The sequence below is a fragment of the Oncorhynchus tshawytscha genome, linkage group LG08 (assembly GCF_018296145.1).
Source record: "Oncorhynchus tshawytscha isolate Ot180627B linkage group LG08, Otsh_v2.0, whole genome shotgun sequence".
NCBI lineage: Eukaryota > Metazoa > Chordata > Actinopteri > Salmoniformes > Salmonidae > Oncorhynchus > Oncorhynchus tshawytscha.
Window position 1 is genome coordinate 66,702,795 of NC_056436.1, and position 13,751 is coordinate 66,716,545.

Sequence of the window (13,751 nt, forward strand, 5' to 3'; positions counted from 1 at the left end):
GTTTGAAAATTTCAGAGGTGCACAGCGATGTGCAATTGTGTCACTCTCCATATGGAGCCTCCGACCACATTTTTGGATCAAGCATAAATTGGATTTTCAAAAGTGGATGGCAGAAACGGGGCAGGCAGAGGCTCTTGTACCCTCCCACTGAAGTCTCTATTCCCGGAGAACAAGACACTGAATAATGGAATATCTAGTATTTTCACATGCAAATAATGTGGTCCTAATTAATTGACCAAACCCTGAACAGCTGTTTTCTATCACATAGAATATGATTTAACAGAATCGGTTACAATGACAGCTATCTTGTCCAGAGATTATTATTAAATGTTGAACTCAATCCCCTAAAGAACAAAATACATATTACCTTGCCATAATATTAGGAGGGAATGAAGACAGAAGCTGTGGCTGCTGCCTTGTGCCTGCCAATCATTTGTATTTGCACTAGATGACTGAAAGGGGGTGCTGTTTTGAAGCCAGCGTGCCTCCAATCTGGCACGCCACTGCTGTGAAAATGTTTTTGGAAGCTATCGAAATACACTGCTCAAAAAAATAAAAGGGAACACTTAAACAACACAATGTAACTCCAAGTCAATCACACTTCTGTGAAATCAAACTGTCCAGTTAGGAAGCAACACTGATTGACACATTTCACATGCTGTTGTGCAAATGGAATAGACAACCGGTGGAAATTATAGGCAATTAGCAAGACACCCCCAATAAAGGAGTGGTTCTGCAGGTGGTAACCACAGACCACTTCTCAGTTCCTATGCTCCCTGGCTGATGTTTTGGTCACTTTTGAATGCTAGCGGTGCTTTCACTCTAGTGGTACAACCCACACAAGTGGCTCAGGTAGTGCAGCTCATCCAGGATGGCACATCAATGCGAGCTGTGGCAAGAAGGTTTGCTGTGTCTGTCAGCGTAGTGTCCAGAGCATAGAGGCGCTACATCAGGAGACGTGGAGGAGGCCGTAGGAGAGCAACAACCCAGCAGCAGGACCGCTACCTCTGCCTTTGTGCAAGGAGGAGCAGGAAGAGCACTGCCAGAGCCCTGTGAAATGACCTCCAGCAGGCCACAAATGTGCATGTGTCTGCTCAAACGGTCAGAAGCATGCCCTCAACTTGATTCATCTGTGGCATTGTGTGACAAAACTGCACATTTTAAAGTGGCCTTTTATTGTCCCCAGCACAAGGTGCACCTGTGTAATGATCAGGCTGTTTAATCAGCTTCTTGATATGCCACACCTGTTAGGTGGATGGATTATTTTGGCAAATGAGAAATGCTCACTAAAAAGGGATGGAAACAAATTTGTGCACAACATTTTAGAGAAATAAGCATTTTGTTGGGTATAGAAAATGTCTGTGATTTTTAAAATTTCAGCTCACAAAACATGGGACCAACACTTTACATGTTGCGTTTATATTTTGTGTTCTGTGTATATTAGACCGCTTAATGCACTTTAAAATTTGTGAGCTAAACATAAACATTTAAAATTCAAAAATGTAAAAACATTTTCCTTAAAGTATAATTTGAGATTAATGTTACTGTCTTCACCACAGCAAAAAAACAAATACATGTAATTTTGTCAAACAAGGAAATGGTTCCAATCGTTTTTCCCATAGGGGATTTTAAAAACATGTTAAGTAAGGGCTGTGTTTTGTGTCGGCTTACCCTGGTGTGACGTTTTGATAAACGTGTAAATCTCTCAAGGACAAGGTGATTTTCATCAATATATTTGTCTGTATTTAGCCTCTCCAAAAAGGAAACGTTAATGTGGCTATGACACATGCCATGACCAGACTTCTGAATCAAGATAAATGTAAGAATCTCTGGATCACAGGAAGCAATTGAGGGGAGGATGGCTCATAATAATGGCTGGAATGGAGTAAATGGAATGGCATCGTTTCCTTGTTTGATGTGTTGGATACCATTCCAATAAAACCATTCCAGGCATTACTATGAGCCTGTCATCCCCAATTAAGGTGCCACCAGCTGCCTGTGCTCTGGATTAACTATCTAATGTTAACTAAATGTAGTAATAAATTGGCTACATTTCTTCAAATTGACAATTCTGTGAACCTTGTGCAAATTTTAAATTGACACAATAGCTGTTAGCAAAGGTGTCAGCAAGAGATGGTTTTCAGGAGCTTGCAGGGATTTGTTGTTTTGCATGATACCTACTTTGATGCTAATTAGCATTTTCAAAATCTGAGAGTAAATAGATTTGAATATTAATGGTCACCTTGTTTGAGACATCGGTGCATCTGACATCTCACTGTACATAGCCTTTTGGTCTTGTCTGCATAGCTACACTAATTAATTCAACTCCTAGTTATAGAACCAATTTAATTATGGCAGTAACCAGTTGCCTTCTCTGCGGGGTAGACAAAACAGGGTGGACGTGCCCCGTTAAGAGAAATTCCAGTGATTTGAATCCGCTGTATTCAAAATCACAATAGTAGTAATGGGAAGTTCGGCTCTTTTTAATGACTCTGATCATTTCGACTCGTTCAGTCAAAAGAACGAATCTTTCGACTCATTTCGTTCATTTGAGTCAGTAATGCCCAGAGCACGCAGGACCGCCTACCCGGCGAACAATGAACTGAAAACTTGAAATAGTCATGATTCGTCAAGCAGTCTCGTTTCACCCAACGGCTTATTGCAGCTGTCATGCGACTGAGACTTTGAAAAGCGTTCTATAAACAATGTACATTTGTTGATTGCTAGACACACAAGATGTTTTCTTGGTACATTTGAAACGAGGTCTAGTTGTGTCCGCAACAGGACGACTCTTGGCAGAATGCATTGCTTGACTGCCTTGATGATAATCACAATATCGTTCGTGAACTGCAGCACCCCAAACGATTCGTTCTTAAATTGGAGTTTGATGAGCAGAGTATGTTTTGGTTCTACATCATAACAAATTAATTGCATTCATTATTGCACATAACAAATTAATTGCATTCATTATTGCACTATGGGTCAGTTATCAGTTCTAAAGACGTATTTTCATTTTCTATGCTGTCTGCTGTGTGATAGACAGTTGATCGGTGCGTGTATTAACCCTGCTAGAATTCATTGAGGCCAGCAGGTCAAATAAACAACTAAAATGAACGAGTCACTCGGAAAATAGAATTATGACTCAAGTCAGTAAAAAGAGTCGTTCAAAAAAGAACGAATCGTTCGCGAGCTGCACATCACCACACAGTAGCCTAGCTACCTGTCAGTAACATATAGCACATCAGAACAGCAGCAGGCACTCGTATCACAACAACACGGTCGTTGGCAGAGGAATGGGGGGTAGCTAGGTAGTTAGATTTCCGAGAATAAGGAAAAACTCACTACAATCAAGATGGTGTCGTGGATTATCTCCAGGATGGTAGTGTGAGTATGGACTCGGCAGCGTCAGTTTGTTGTATTCGCTCTACTGCTATACTAACTACTGCTGCCATGGCTTGTGTCCAGATCGTGCGCGGCCAGTTAACTCGATAGCCAGAATGACAGCGAACCTGCTAATTTGCTTGCAATTGAATTGTCGTTGTTGGTTTATAGCCCATGTTGCTGAAATGGGTATGTTGACCACTGGTGTTTCACAAAGACAGTTTTGTAGGCAAAGAGCAACACCGATACCAGTGCGAACGTTGGCTAGCTAGGTAGTTAGCTCAAATGATAACGCTGCTAGCCAAGTGAAGGTGGAATTAATTAGCTAGCTAACACGCTTGTTTATGCCATCCACTGAAGCCAATTTGTCAATTCATATAGTGGTTATTGTAAATCAGTAAAACAAAATGCTCTAGTCTTGAATATTGCTAATCACGCACGGTGGATAGTGCATTTTTAGTAAGGTTTGCGTGATGATCATCAAAACATATGGCAGAAACTGCATTGCTAGCATGACACTGACATCCAGAGAAATCATTGAAGCTCTTCCATTCGCACTGCGTGTCACCTGGACTGATAACGTCAAGATCTTACCTGATTCTCATGTTATTTATGAAACGTGTCGACAAGGGTGCTGTTTGATAAGGGGTGGGAGGCACAGATGTAATTTGATGTTGTAATGAGCCAGCTAGGATAGGCCTACCTGTACCCTGACAGCTAGATTAGTCAACAGCTGTTTATACTGTTGAGTCATACACAGAGTCATTACCCTACAAACCCCCAGAATATATCTAGCTGTTATCAGCTCTTTGTTAGTCAGTGTTGTATTCAGGTGGTAGGATTTGTGTGGGCAGTTTCTGTCAAACAATGTTTTGTTTTCAACATGTCATCAGTAGCAATTGTCATCTTGGCATAAAATGAGAGCCACAACTTTAATAGTTTTATAGTTACCTAAATCTCAGATGTAAAGAGCGGAGCCTGCCTTCTATTTTTTAAGTGCACAGGTTGTGCTGAATTGATGTAGCTGATTTTGCATTGGATTACGTAACCAATAACATCTGAGCCAACCGTTACTTTAGTGTAGATGGTTTAAGGCTCATTGTGTGGCAGGTAATCATGTTTTAGAGACCAAACAAACATGATTGAATGGTCCTGTAAACAAGATGATGCTTATCCCAGGGATTGGCCAACCCTGTCTTTATCTTTGTGTACTAGTATGAAAGTCACTGTCATACTCATTCTCACTCGGTATATATGTTAGCATACACTCTGTGTTGCTGGGCTTGTAAAAACTGAATTGGACACTACAAGCCAAAGTGCCCAACAACAGATGGCTGTACATTTACACTTAATCTGCGTGTATAATTACAGTCGATAGGTCTAATCACAGAAGAGTTGGGAATCTGAGCCTGCTCAGTGCTTGGTAGCCATTTCATCTGTGTCTCCTTGAGTGCATTGAACAGCATGGAGTTGAGATATGGGACAGAGCAGAGAGGAGTCTGGGGGTGAGACAGACATTGGGTGCCTGCTGTGGGAGTCTGAACCTTGCCTCTGGCCTGCCACGCGTCTCCTCTTACTGGACAGCTACAGCGCAGAGTAGAGCAAAGCAGCCCTGGCAGCATGACTGGGCAAATCACAGACATATAAAGACCCAGACAGACGCACAGACTCTGTGCACATGAGAAACTCACAGATGGAACAAAGGAAACCCATAGCGGGAAATATTTCCAAGCCCGAGAGGTGAGAAAATGTGGACAGAAAGGAGGAATACATGAACCTAGAGTGGTAGAAATGCCCATAGCCTTCACATGGTTGTGTGGCAGAAAGGTAGCAGGCGTGGTCCTCCCAGCTCTCCCCTCCCTCAGCATTCAGTTTCCTGTCACATCAGCAGTAATTGCCATGCAGCTTGGCTGACAGGACAGAGTGCGATGTGTGTGTGACTGTGGCTTTTATTACCATGTGTGTTGCAGCCAGATTCACATACGATGACCTGCCGTTATCCTTGTGTGTTTGGTCCATCTATCAGTAGCAGAAGCGTTTTTCATTCTTTTTCAATCTTCTGCTTCAATGAACTGATTATTTGTTCCAACAAACCACTGCCCTTTGTCTAAATGTAACCATCTGTTATTGCAATAGAGCGGGTCAGGTGCCCTAGCTAGGCTAACCTAGAGTGATATTTTGAGAACTGCCCAGAATATGGCCTACTTTCCCTCAAAGCAACCTATTTATGTAGACTCTGAGATCATGGGTTTTAGACTGGAATCAGGTGTTAGGCCACATTTCACTGGATACATATTGAAACAGAGGGAAACATTTGGTCAGTGTTACTACCCTGAGGTCATGTTGCCCGGGTGATGTTGTTTACTGTACCTTAACCCCTAACCTCTGACCCATTCCTCTCTGACTTTCCTCTTTCTTCAGCCTGGCCTTCGGGACCCTCTACCCGGCCTACTCCTCATACAAGGCCGTCAAGACAAAGAATGTGAAGGAATATGTGAGTTTTGTACTTGAATACTGTAACTCTATTGTTGCAGTGTATTAGTATGTCTTTACAACATCTTCAGTCATGGGCTAAATATTTGAAGTCTCTTGTAGTTATTTCATATATTCATACAATGGACAAAGTTATGATGGTTTTAAAATGTCTTTCACCCTCTCCAATGCGCTGCAGCCAGTTTCCATTGTTTCTGAGGATGAGAGAGCAGTTTAAACAAGTTTAAACAGTATCTGTTTAAAATGGGAGCCTCCCAGCTTACCTCATTCCTGTTAGGGAGCAGAGGGATGAGAAAGAGGAGGGGCGGTAGAGGAGGAGGAGTGGAACTCTGTGTTCTGGCCCTCTGCCTAGCTCTGCCAAGCTCTCTCGTCTCCTGAGCCTTCTCCTCCCTCTGGTTGCTATGGAACCCCCCTCAATATTTGAGCTGGGGCACATGCAGATAGAGAGAGGAAGGGATAGATCGAGAGGGAGAAGAGATGCAGAGGACATTTTTCCCCCTCCCATCTCTTCTTTTTCCCTAGCTATCCTTTTCTCTTTTCTGTAATGATTTAACAGTAGAAATACCTATTTATAACATCACACGTTTGACCTGTGCTGTGTACCTACAATGCATTTGGAAAGTATTTAAACCCCTTGACTTTTACCACATTTTGTTACGTTACAGCCTTATTCTAAAATAGATTAAATAAAAACATTTCCTCATCAAACTACACACAATACCCCATAATGACAAAGTGAAAACAGGTTTTTGTAATGTTTGCAAATGTATAAAAAAAAACAAGTATTCAGACCCTTTGCTATGAGACTCGAAATTGAGCTTAGGTGCATCTTGTTTCCATTGATCATCCTTGAGATGTTTTGACAACTTGAATGGTGTCCACCTGTGGTAAATTGAATTGATTGGACATGATTTGGAAAGGCACACCTGTCTATATTAGGTCCAACAGTTGAAAGTGCATGTCAGAGCAGAAACCGAGCTCCGAGACAGGATTGTGACGAGGCACAGATCTGGTGACAGAAACAGAAACTAAAACAAGAAGCTCCCACGCTGAGGTCTGTTCAACGCTGGTCCGACCAATCTGATTCCACACTCCAAGACTGCTTCCATCACGTGGACTGGAATATGTTTCGTATTGCGTCAGACAACAACATTGACGAATACACTGATTCGGTGTGCGAGTTCATTAGAACGTGCGTTGAAGATGTCTTTCCCATAGCAACGATTAAAACATTCCCAAACCAGAAACCGTGGATTGATGGCAGCATTCGCGTGAAACTGAAAGCGCGAACCACTGCTTTTAATCAGGGCAAGGTGACCGGAAACATGACCGAATACAAACAGTGTAGCTATTCCCTCCACAAGGCAATCAAACAAGCTAAGCGTCAGTATAGAGACAAAGTAGAATCTCAATTCAATGGCTCAGACACAAGAGGTATGTGGCAAGGTCTACAGTCAATCACAGATTACAAAAAGAAAACTAGTCCCGTCACGGACCAGGATGTCTTGCTCCCAGGCAGACCAAATAACTTTTTTGCCCGCTTTAAGGACAATACAGTGCCACTGACACGGCCTGCAACCAAAACATGCGGCCTCTCCTTCACTGCAGCCGAGGTGAGTAAAACATTTAAAAGTGTTAACCCTCGCAAGGCTGTATGCCCAGACGGCATCCCCAGCCGCGTCCTCAGAGCATGCGCAGACCAGCTGGCTGGTGTGTTTACGGACATATTCAATCAATCCCTATCCCAGTCTGCTGTTCCCACATGCTTCAAGAGGGCCACCATTGTTCCTGTTCCCAAGAAAGCTAAGGTAACTGAGCTAAACGACTACCGCCCCGTAGCACTCACTTCCGTCATCATGAAGTGCTTTGAGAGACTAGTCAAGGACCATATCACCTCCACCCTACCTGACACCCTTGACCCACTCCAATTTGCTTACCGCCCAAATAGGTCCACAGACGATGCAATCTCAACCACACTGCACACTGCCCTAACCCATCTGGACAAGAGGAATACCTATGTGAGAATGCTGTTCATCGACTACAGCTCGGCATTTAACACCATAGTACCCTCCAAGCTCGTCATCAAGCTCGAGACCCTGGGTCTCGACCCCGCCCTGTGCAACTGGGTACTGGACTTCCTGACGGGCCGCCCCCAGGTGGTGAGGGTAGGCAACAACATCTCCACCCCGCTGATCCTCAACACTGGGGCCCCACAAGGGTGCGTTCTGAGCCCTCTCCTGTACTCCCTGTTCACCCACGACTGCGTGGCCACGCACGCCTCCAACTCAATCATCAAGTTTGCGGACGACACAACAGTGGTAGGCTTGATTACCAACAACGAGGAGACTGCTTACAGGGAGGAGGTGAGGGCCCTCGGTGTGTGGTGTCAGGAAAATAACCTCATACTCAACGTCAACAAAACTAAGGAGATGTTGTGGACTTCAGGAAACAGCAGAGGGACCACCCCCCTATCCACATCGATGGAACAGTAGTGGAGAGGGTAGCAAGTTTTAAGTTCCTCGGCATACACATCACAGACAAACTGAATTGGTCCACCCACACAGACAGCATCGTGAAGAAGGCGCAGCAGCGCCTCTTCAACCTCAGGAGGCTGAAGAAATTCGGTTTGTCACCAAAAGCACTCACAAACTTCTACAGATGCACAATCGAGAGCATCCTGGCGGGCTGTATCACCGCCTGGTACGGCAACTGCTCCGCCCACAACCGTAAGGCTCTCCAGAGGGTAGTGAGGTCTGCACAACGCATCACCGGGGGCAAACTACCTGCCCTCCAGGACACCTACACCACCCGATGTCACAGGAAGGCCATAAAGATCATCAAGGACAACAACCACCCGAGCCACTGCCTGTTCATCCTGCTATCATCCAGAAGGCGATGTCAGTACAGGAGCATCAAAGCTGGGACAGAGAGACTGAAAAACAGCTTCTATCTCAGGGCCATCAGACTGTTAAACAGCCACCACTAACATTGAGTGGCTGCTGCCAGCACACTGACTCAACTCCAGCCACTTTAATAATGGGAATTGATGGGAAATGATGTAAAATATATCACTAGCCACTTTAAACAATGCTACCTAATATAATGTTTACATAACCTACATTATTCATCTCATATGTATATACTGTACTCTATATCATCTACTGCATCTTTATGTAATACATGTATCACTAGCCACTAACTATGCCACTTTGTTTACATACTCATCTCATATGTATATACTGTACTCGATACCATCTACTGTATCTTGCCTATGCCGCTCTGTACCATCACTCATTCATATATCTTTATGTACATATTCTTTATCCCCTTACACTTGTGTGTATAAGACAGTAGTTTTGGAATTGTTAGTTAGATTACTTGTTGGTTATTACTGCATTGTCGGAACTAGAAGCACAAGCATTTCACTACACTCGCATTAACATCTGCTAACCATGTGTATGTGACAAATAAAATTTGATTTGATTTGGGTACCAAAAAAATGTCTGCAGCATTGAAGGTCCCCAAGAACACGGTGGCCTCCATCATTCATAAATGGAAGAAGTTTGGAACCACCAAGACTCTTCCTAGAGCTGGCCGCCCGGCCAAACTGTACAATCAGGGGAGGAGGGCCTTGGTTTGGGAGGTGACCAAGAACCCAATGGTCAATCTGACAGAGCTCCAGAGTTCTTCTGTGGAGATGGGAGAACTTTCCAAAAGGACAACCATCTCTGCAGCACTCCACCAATCAGGCCTTTATGGTAGTGGCCAGACGGAAGCCACTCCTCAGGATTAGGGTTGCAAAGGGTAGGAAACTTTCCGGAAATTTTCCATGGGAAGTTAAGCCCGGGACTTTGGGGAATTTTGCTTAAATTCATCAAAAACGTTAGCTTATAAAACTGAATCTTTTTTTGTGGGATACACATAAGGCAATTCTAGGTCTTGTGGCATATTTTGGTTTAACTATCCACAATTCAATGGAATTTCAACCCTCTGCATGCACAGTGCATTCTTCCATCACACGTACAGCTCTCAAGATCTTGCACACGGATGAGATGCTATTGAGCCAACACTACTACACTGTCTGAGCCAAGGACTACATGCTTTCTGCATGCACAGTGCATTCTTCCATCACACGTACAGCTCTCAAGATCTTGCACACCGATGAGATGCTATTAAGCCAACACTACTACACTGTCTGAGTCAAGGTACGTTTTTTTATTACAATACTGGGTGGGGTGAATATATTTTATCGGACATGCATGATTTTTTTGTTAACTAGTAAATCGTAGCCTACAGCAAAGTGTGTTTTAAATAATTTCTAACTTGTTAACAATTTCTGCTAGTTAGTTTTTGCAACCAGGGCGGTTTTAGCTTGCTTGAGCCTGCTAACTGAGTGTTAATTCACCTGTTTCCATATGTTTCATTTGAAAACATTTATCTTACAAAGGAGTTGTTTAGTCTAACTGCTTAACTATTTATCTGTACATGGAATTGTATTATTACTTTTTACTCATTTGTTTCTATTCTTTACAGGAAAAGTCCCTCTATTCGAGGTGAATATGATGAATCGGACACCTTATCAATAGCAGCAGCTCATGGTCCTCCTGGAATCAGAAGTTTTTTAACTCAATGGAGGAACATAGTCAGAGAAATGCTGATGAATGTCTTGCTCGAGCTGTGTATGCAACTGGTTCTCCTCTGATGCTCACAGGAATGTGTATTGGAAGAGATTTCTGAATGTTCTTCACCCAGCATACACCCCTCCAACCAGACATGCTTTATCTACTCATTTGCTGGATGCAGAGTTCAAAAGAGTTCAAGTGAAGGTCAAGCAAATCATAGAGAAAGCAGGCTGTATTGCTATCATCTCTGATGGATGTTCAAATGTTTGTGGGCAAGGAATAATTAATTACATCATCGCCACCCCTCAACTAGTATTTTACAAGAGCACGGACTCCAGGGACAACAGACACACCGGTCTCTACATTGCAGATGAGCTGAAGGCAGTCATCAATGACCTTGGACTACAGAAGGTATTTGCACTGCTAACAGACAATGCTGCGAACATGAAGGCTGCTTGGTCTAAAGTGGAGTAGTCCCACCCTCACATCACACCCATTGGCTGTGCTGCTCATGCATTGAATATGCTCTTCAAGGACATCATGGCACTGAGAACAATGGATACACTACAAGAGAACCAAGGAAATGGTTAGGTATGTGAAGGGCCATCAAGTTATAGCAGCAATCAACCTCACCAAGCGAAGTGGGAAGAATAAGAGCACCACATTAAAGCTGCCCAGCAACAACCGTTGGGGTGGTGCTGTCATCCTCCTGGATTATGTATTTTGGGAGAGAGTGGTAAGTAGCCTGAAACTCCTGAAACCTATAGCAGTAGCCATTGCATGGATTGAGGGAGACAATGCCATCCTGTCTGATGTTCAGACTGCTTGCAGATGTAAGAGAAGAAATCCGTACTGTCCTGCCCACTTCACTGTTGCTCCAAGTAGAGGAAACTGCAGTTCTGAAATGCATCAAAAAGCCTGAAGCCCATACACAACCACAGCATACATGTTGGACCCCAAGTATGCTGGCAAGAGCATCCTGTCTGGTGCAGAGATCAACAGGCCTATGGTGTCATCACTACCGTGTCTCACCACCTTGACCTGGATGAGGGCAAGGTTCTTGGCAGTCTGGCAAAGTACACTTCCAAGCAAGGGCTTTGGGATGGAGATGCAATATGGCAGTCGTGCCAACATATCTCATCAGCCACCTGGTGGAAGGGACTTTGTGGATCTGAGGCTCTTTCCCCTGTTGCCTCCATCATCCTCCAAATCCCACCAACATCAGCCGCCTCAGAGCGCAACTGGTCCTTGTTTGGGAACACGCACACCAAAGTACACAACAGGCTGACCAATGCAAGGGTTAAAAAATTGGTGGCCATCCAGGCAAATTTGAGTCTTTTTGAGCCTGACAACGAGCCATCCTCAACAAGGTTGGAAAGCGACAGTGAAGATGAGGCTTCAGAGTCTAACTTTCAAGAGGTGGACATTGAGGTCCAGGGAGAAGACATGGAAGCCTGAGAGGAAGACAACCAAAGCTTTAGTTTCTCGACTATCATTTTACAGATGTATGTTGAAAACGTTTTTCAATATTCCCTTTTGTTGTTCAGTGAAATCATCCCATGTGAAGAGTCAACTCATATTTAATTAAAGTTCAATTTGTAACTAAATTGTTTTAAAAATGTATATTGGAAGGATTTAATCCTTTGCAATTGTCTACTTATTATAAGGGAAAGGTTTATGTTTCTGTGTCCATATGATATGGTAAATATATCCAATGCAAAAAACATCTACATTTAAATGGTATTAATATTAATTTGCATATATTCCCACGGAAAGTTTCCACCTCTGAATATTCCCCAAAATGTGCAACCCTATTCAGGATCGATGGAAAGATGAACGGAGCAAAGTACAGAGAGATCCTTGATGAAAACTTGGTCCAGGGTGCTCACTACTTCAGACTGGGGTGACGGTTTACCTTCCAACAGGACAACGATCCTAAGCTCACAGCAAAGACCATGCAGGAGTGGCTTTGGGACAAGTCTCTGAATGTCCTTGAGTGGCCCAGACTTGAACCCGATCGAACATCTCTGGAGACACTTGAAAATAGCTGTGCAGCTACGCTCCCCATCCAACCTGACAGAGCTTGAAAGGATTTGCAGAGAAATATTAGAGAACAGAACCTCCAAATTCTGGTGTGCAAACCTTGTAGCGTCATACCCAAGAAGGCCCGAGGCTGTAATCACTGCCAAAGGTGCTTCAACAAAGTACTGAGTAGAGTACTTATGTAAATATATTTGAATTTAACATTCTAAAAATCTGTTTTTTCTTTGTCATTATGGGATATTGTGTGTCGATTGATGAGGAAAAATAAACATTTAATCCATTTTGCGACAAGGCTGTAACGTAACAAAATGTGGAAAAGGTCTGAATACTTTCCGAATGCACTGTATGACATTAAAATGTGACTCATCCTCTCAGCCTATTCAATTCATTCCCTCGCTGGGTTTAGTGCTTTATATTTTTCATATGCCGATATATTTAGATGAGATGTTTTAACTCTGTCAGTGTGACATTTTAGGATTCATCCACATCTCACTACTTATATTGCAGTCGGTGTTGATACTCTCTCCGTCCTTTGTTTGGCAGTGACTGCTTACTGTAGGCTATGCTTTGGTCTATATGTGATGCTCTCTCCCATCTATATCATGTGTGTCCAGGTGAAATGGATGATGTACTGGATAGTGTTTGCATTATTCACGACGGTGGAGACCCTCACAGACTTGTTCATGTCCTGGTGAGTCACGTGGGTCATCTCTGACCACTGCCCTACAGCCATTTAGAACAATAGCCCCTAGGATCATCCATATGAAAAACAATTTACACTACATGGCCAAAAGTGGACAGCCCTTCAAATGAGTGGTTTCGGCTATTTCAGCCACACCAGTTGCTGACAGGTGTATAAAATCGAGCACACGGCCATGCAATCTCCATAGACAAACATTGGCAGCACTGAAAAGCTCAGTGACTTTCAACGTGGCACTGTCATCAGATGCCACCTTTTATAAATCAGTTTGTCAAATTTCTGCCCGGCTAGAGCTGCCCCGCTCAACTTTAAGTGATGTTATTGTGAAATGGAAACGTCTAGGAGCATCACCGGCTCAGCCGCGAAGTGGTAGGCCACACAAGCTCACAGAACAGGACTGCCGAGTGCTGAAGTGCATAGCGTGTAAAGAATGGCGTGTAAAAAACACTTGCTACTGATTTCCAAACTGCCTCTGGAAGCAACATCAGCACAAGATCTGTTTGTCGGGAACT

The 13,751-nt window shown here is 43.5% G+C and overlaps 1 protein-coding gene across 4 annotated transcripts in view; it reads left to right on the forward strand.

Moving 5' to 3' along the window:
* The first annotated feature begins 2,971 nt into the window (after positions 1 to 2,971).
* The window catches only part of LOC112256065 (receptor expression-enhancing protein 2), a 35,918-nt gene continuing 25,138 nt past the window's right edge, over positions 2,972 to 13,751 (forward strand). For 3 of the 4 annotated variants that reach the window (XR_006083919.1, XR_006083920.1, XM_024429021.2), the window contains exons 1-3: positions 2,972 to 3,384; positions 5,803 to 5,875; positions 13,154 to 13,230. Coding sequence is in view for 2 of the 4 variants with exons in the window: in XM_024429021.2 (XP_024284789.2) it covers positions 3,353 to 3,384; positions 5,803 to 5,875; positions 13,154 to 13,230 (182 nt within the window). In the remaining 2 variants the exon portion in view is untranslated. Of the gene's footprint in view, positions 3,385 to 3,466; positions 3,571 to 5,802; positions 5,876 to 13,153; positions 13,231 to 13,751 lie in introns of those variants that run through there. The other variant, XM_024429022.2, reaches the window with a different exon arrangement.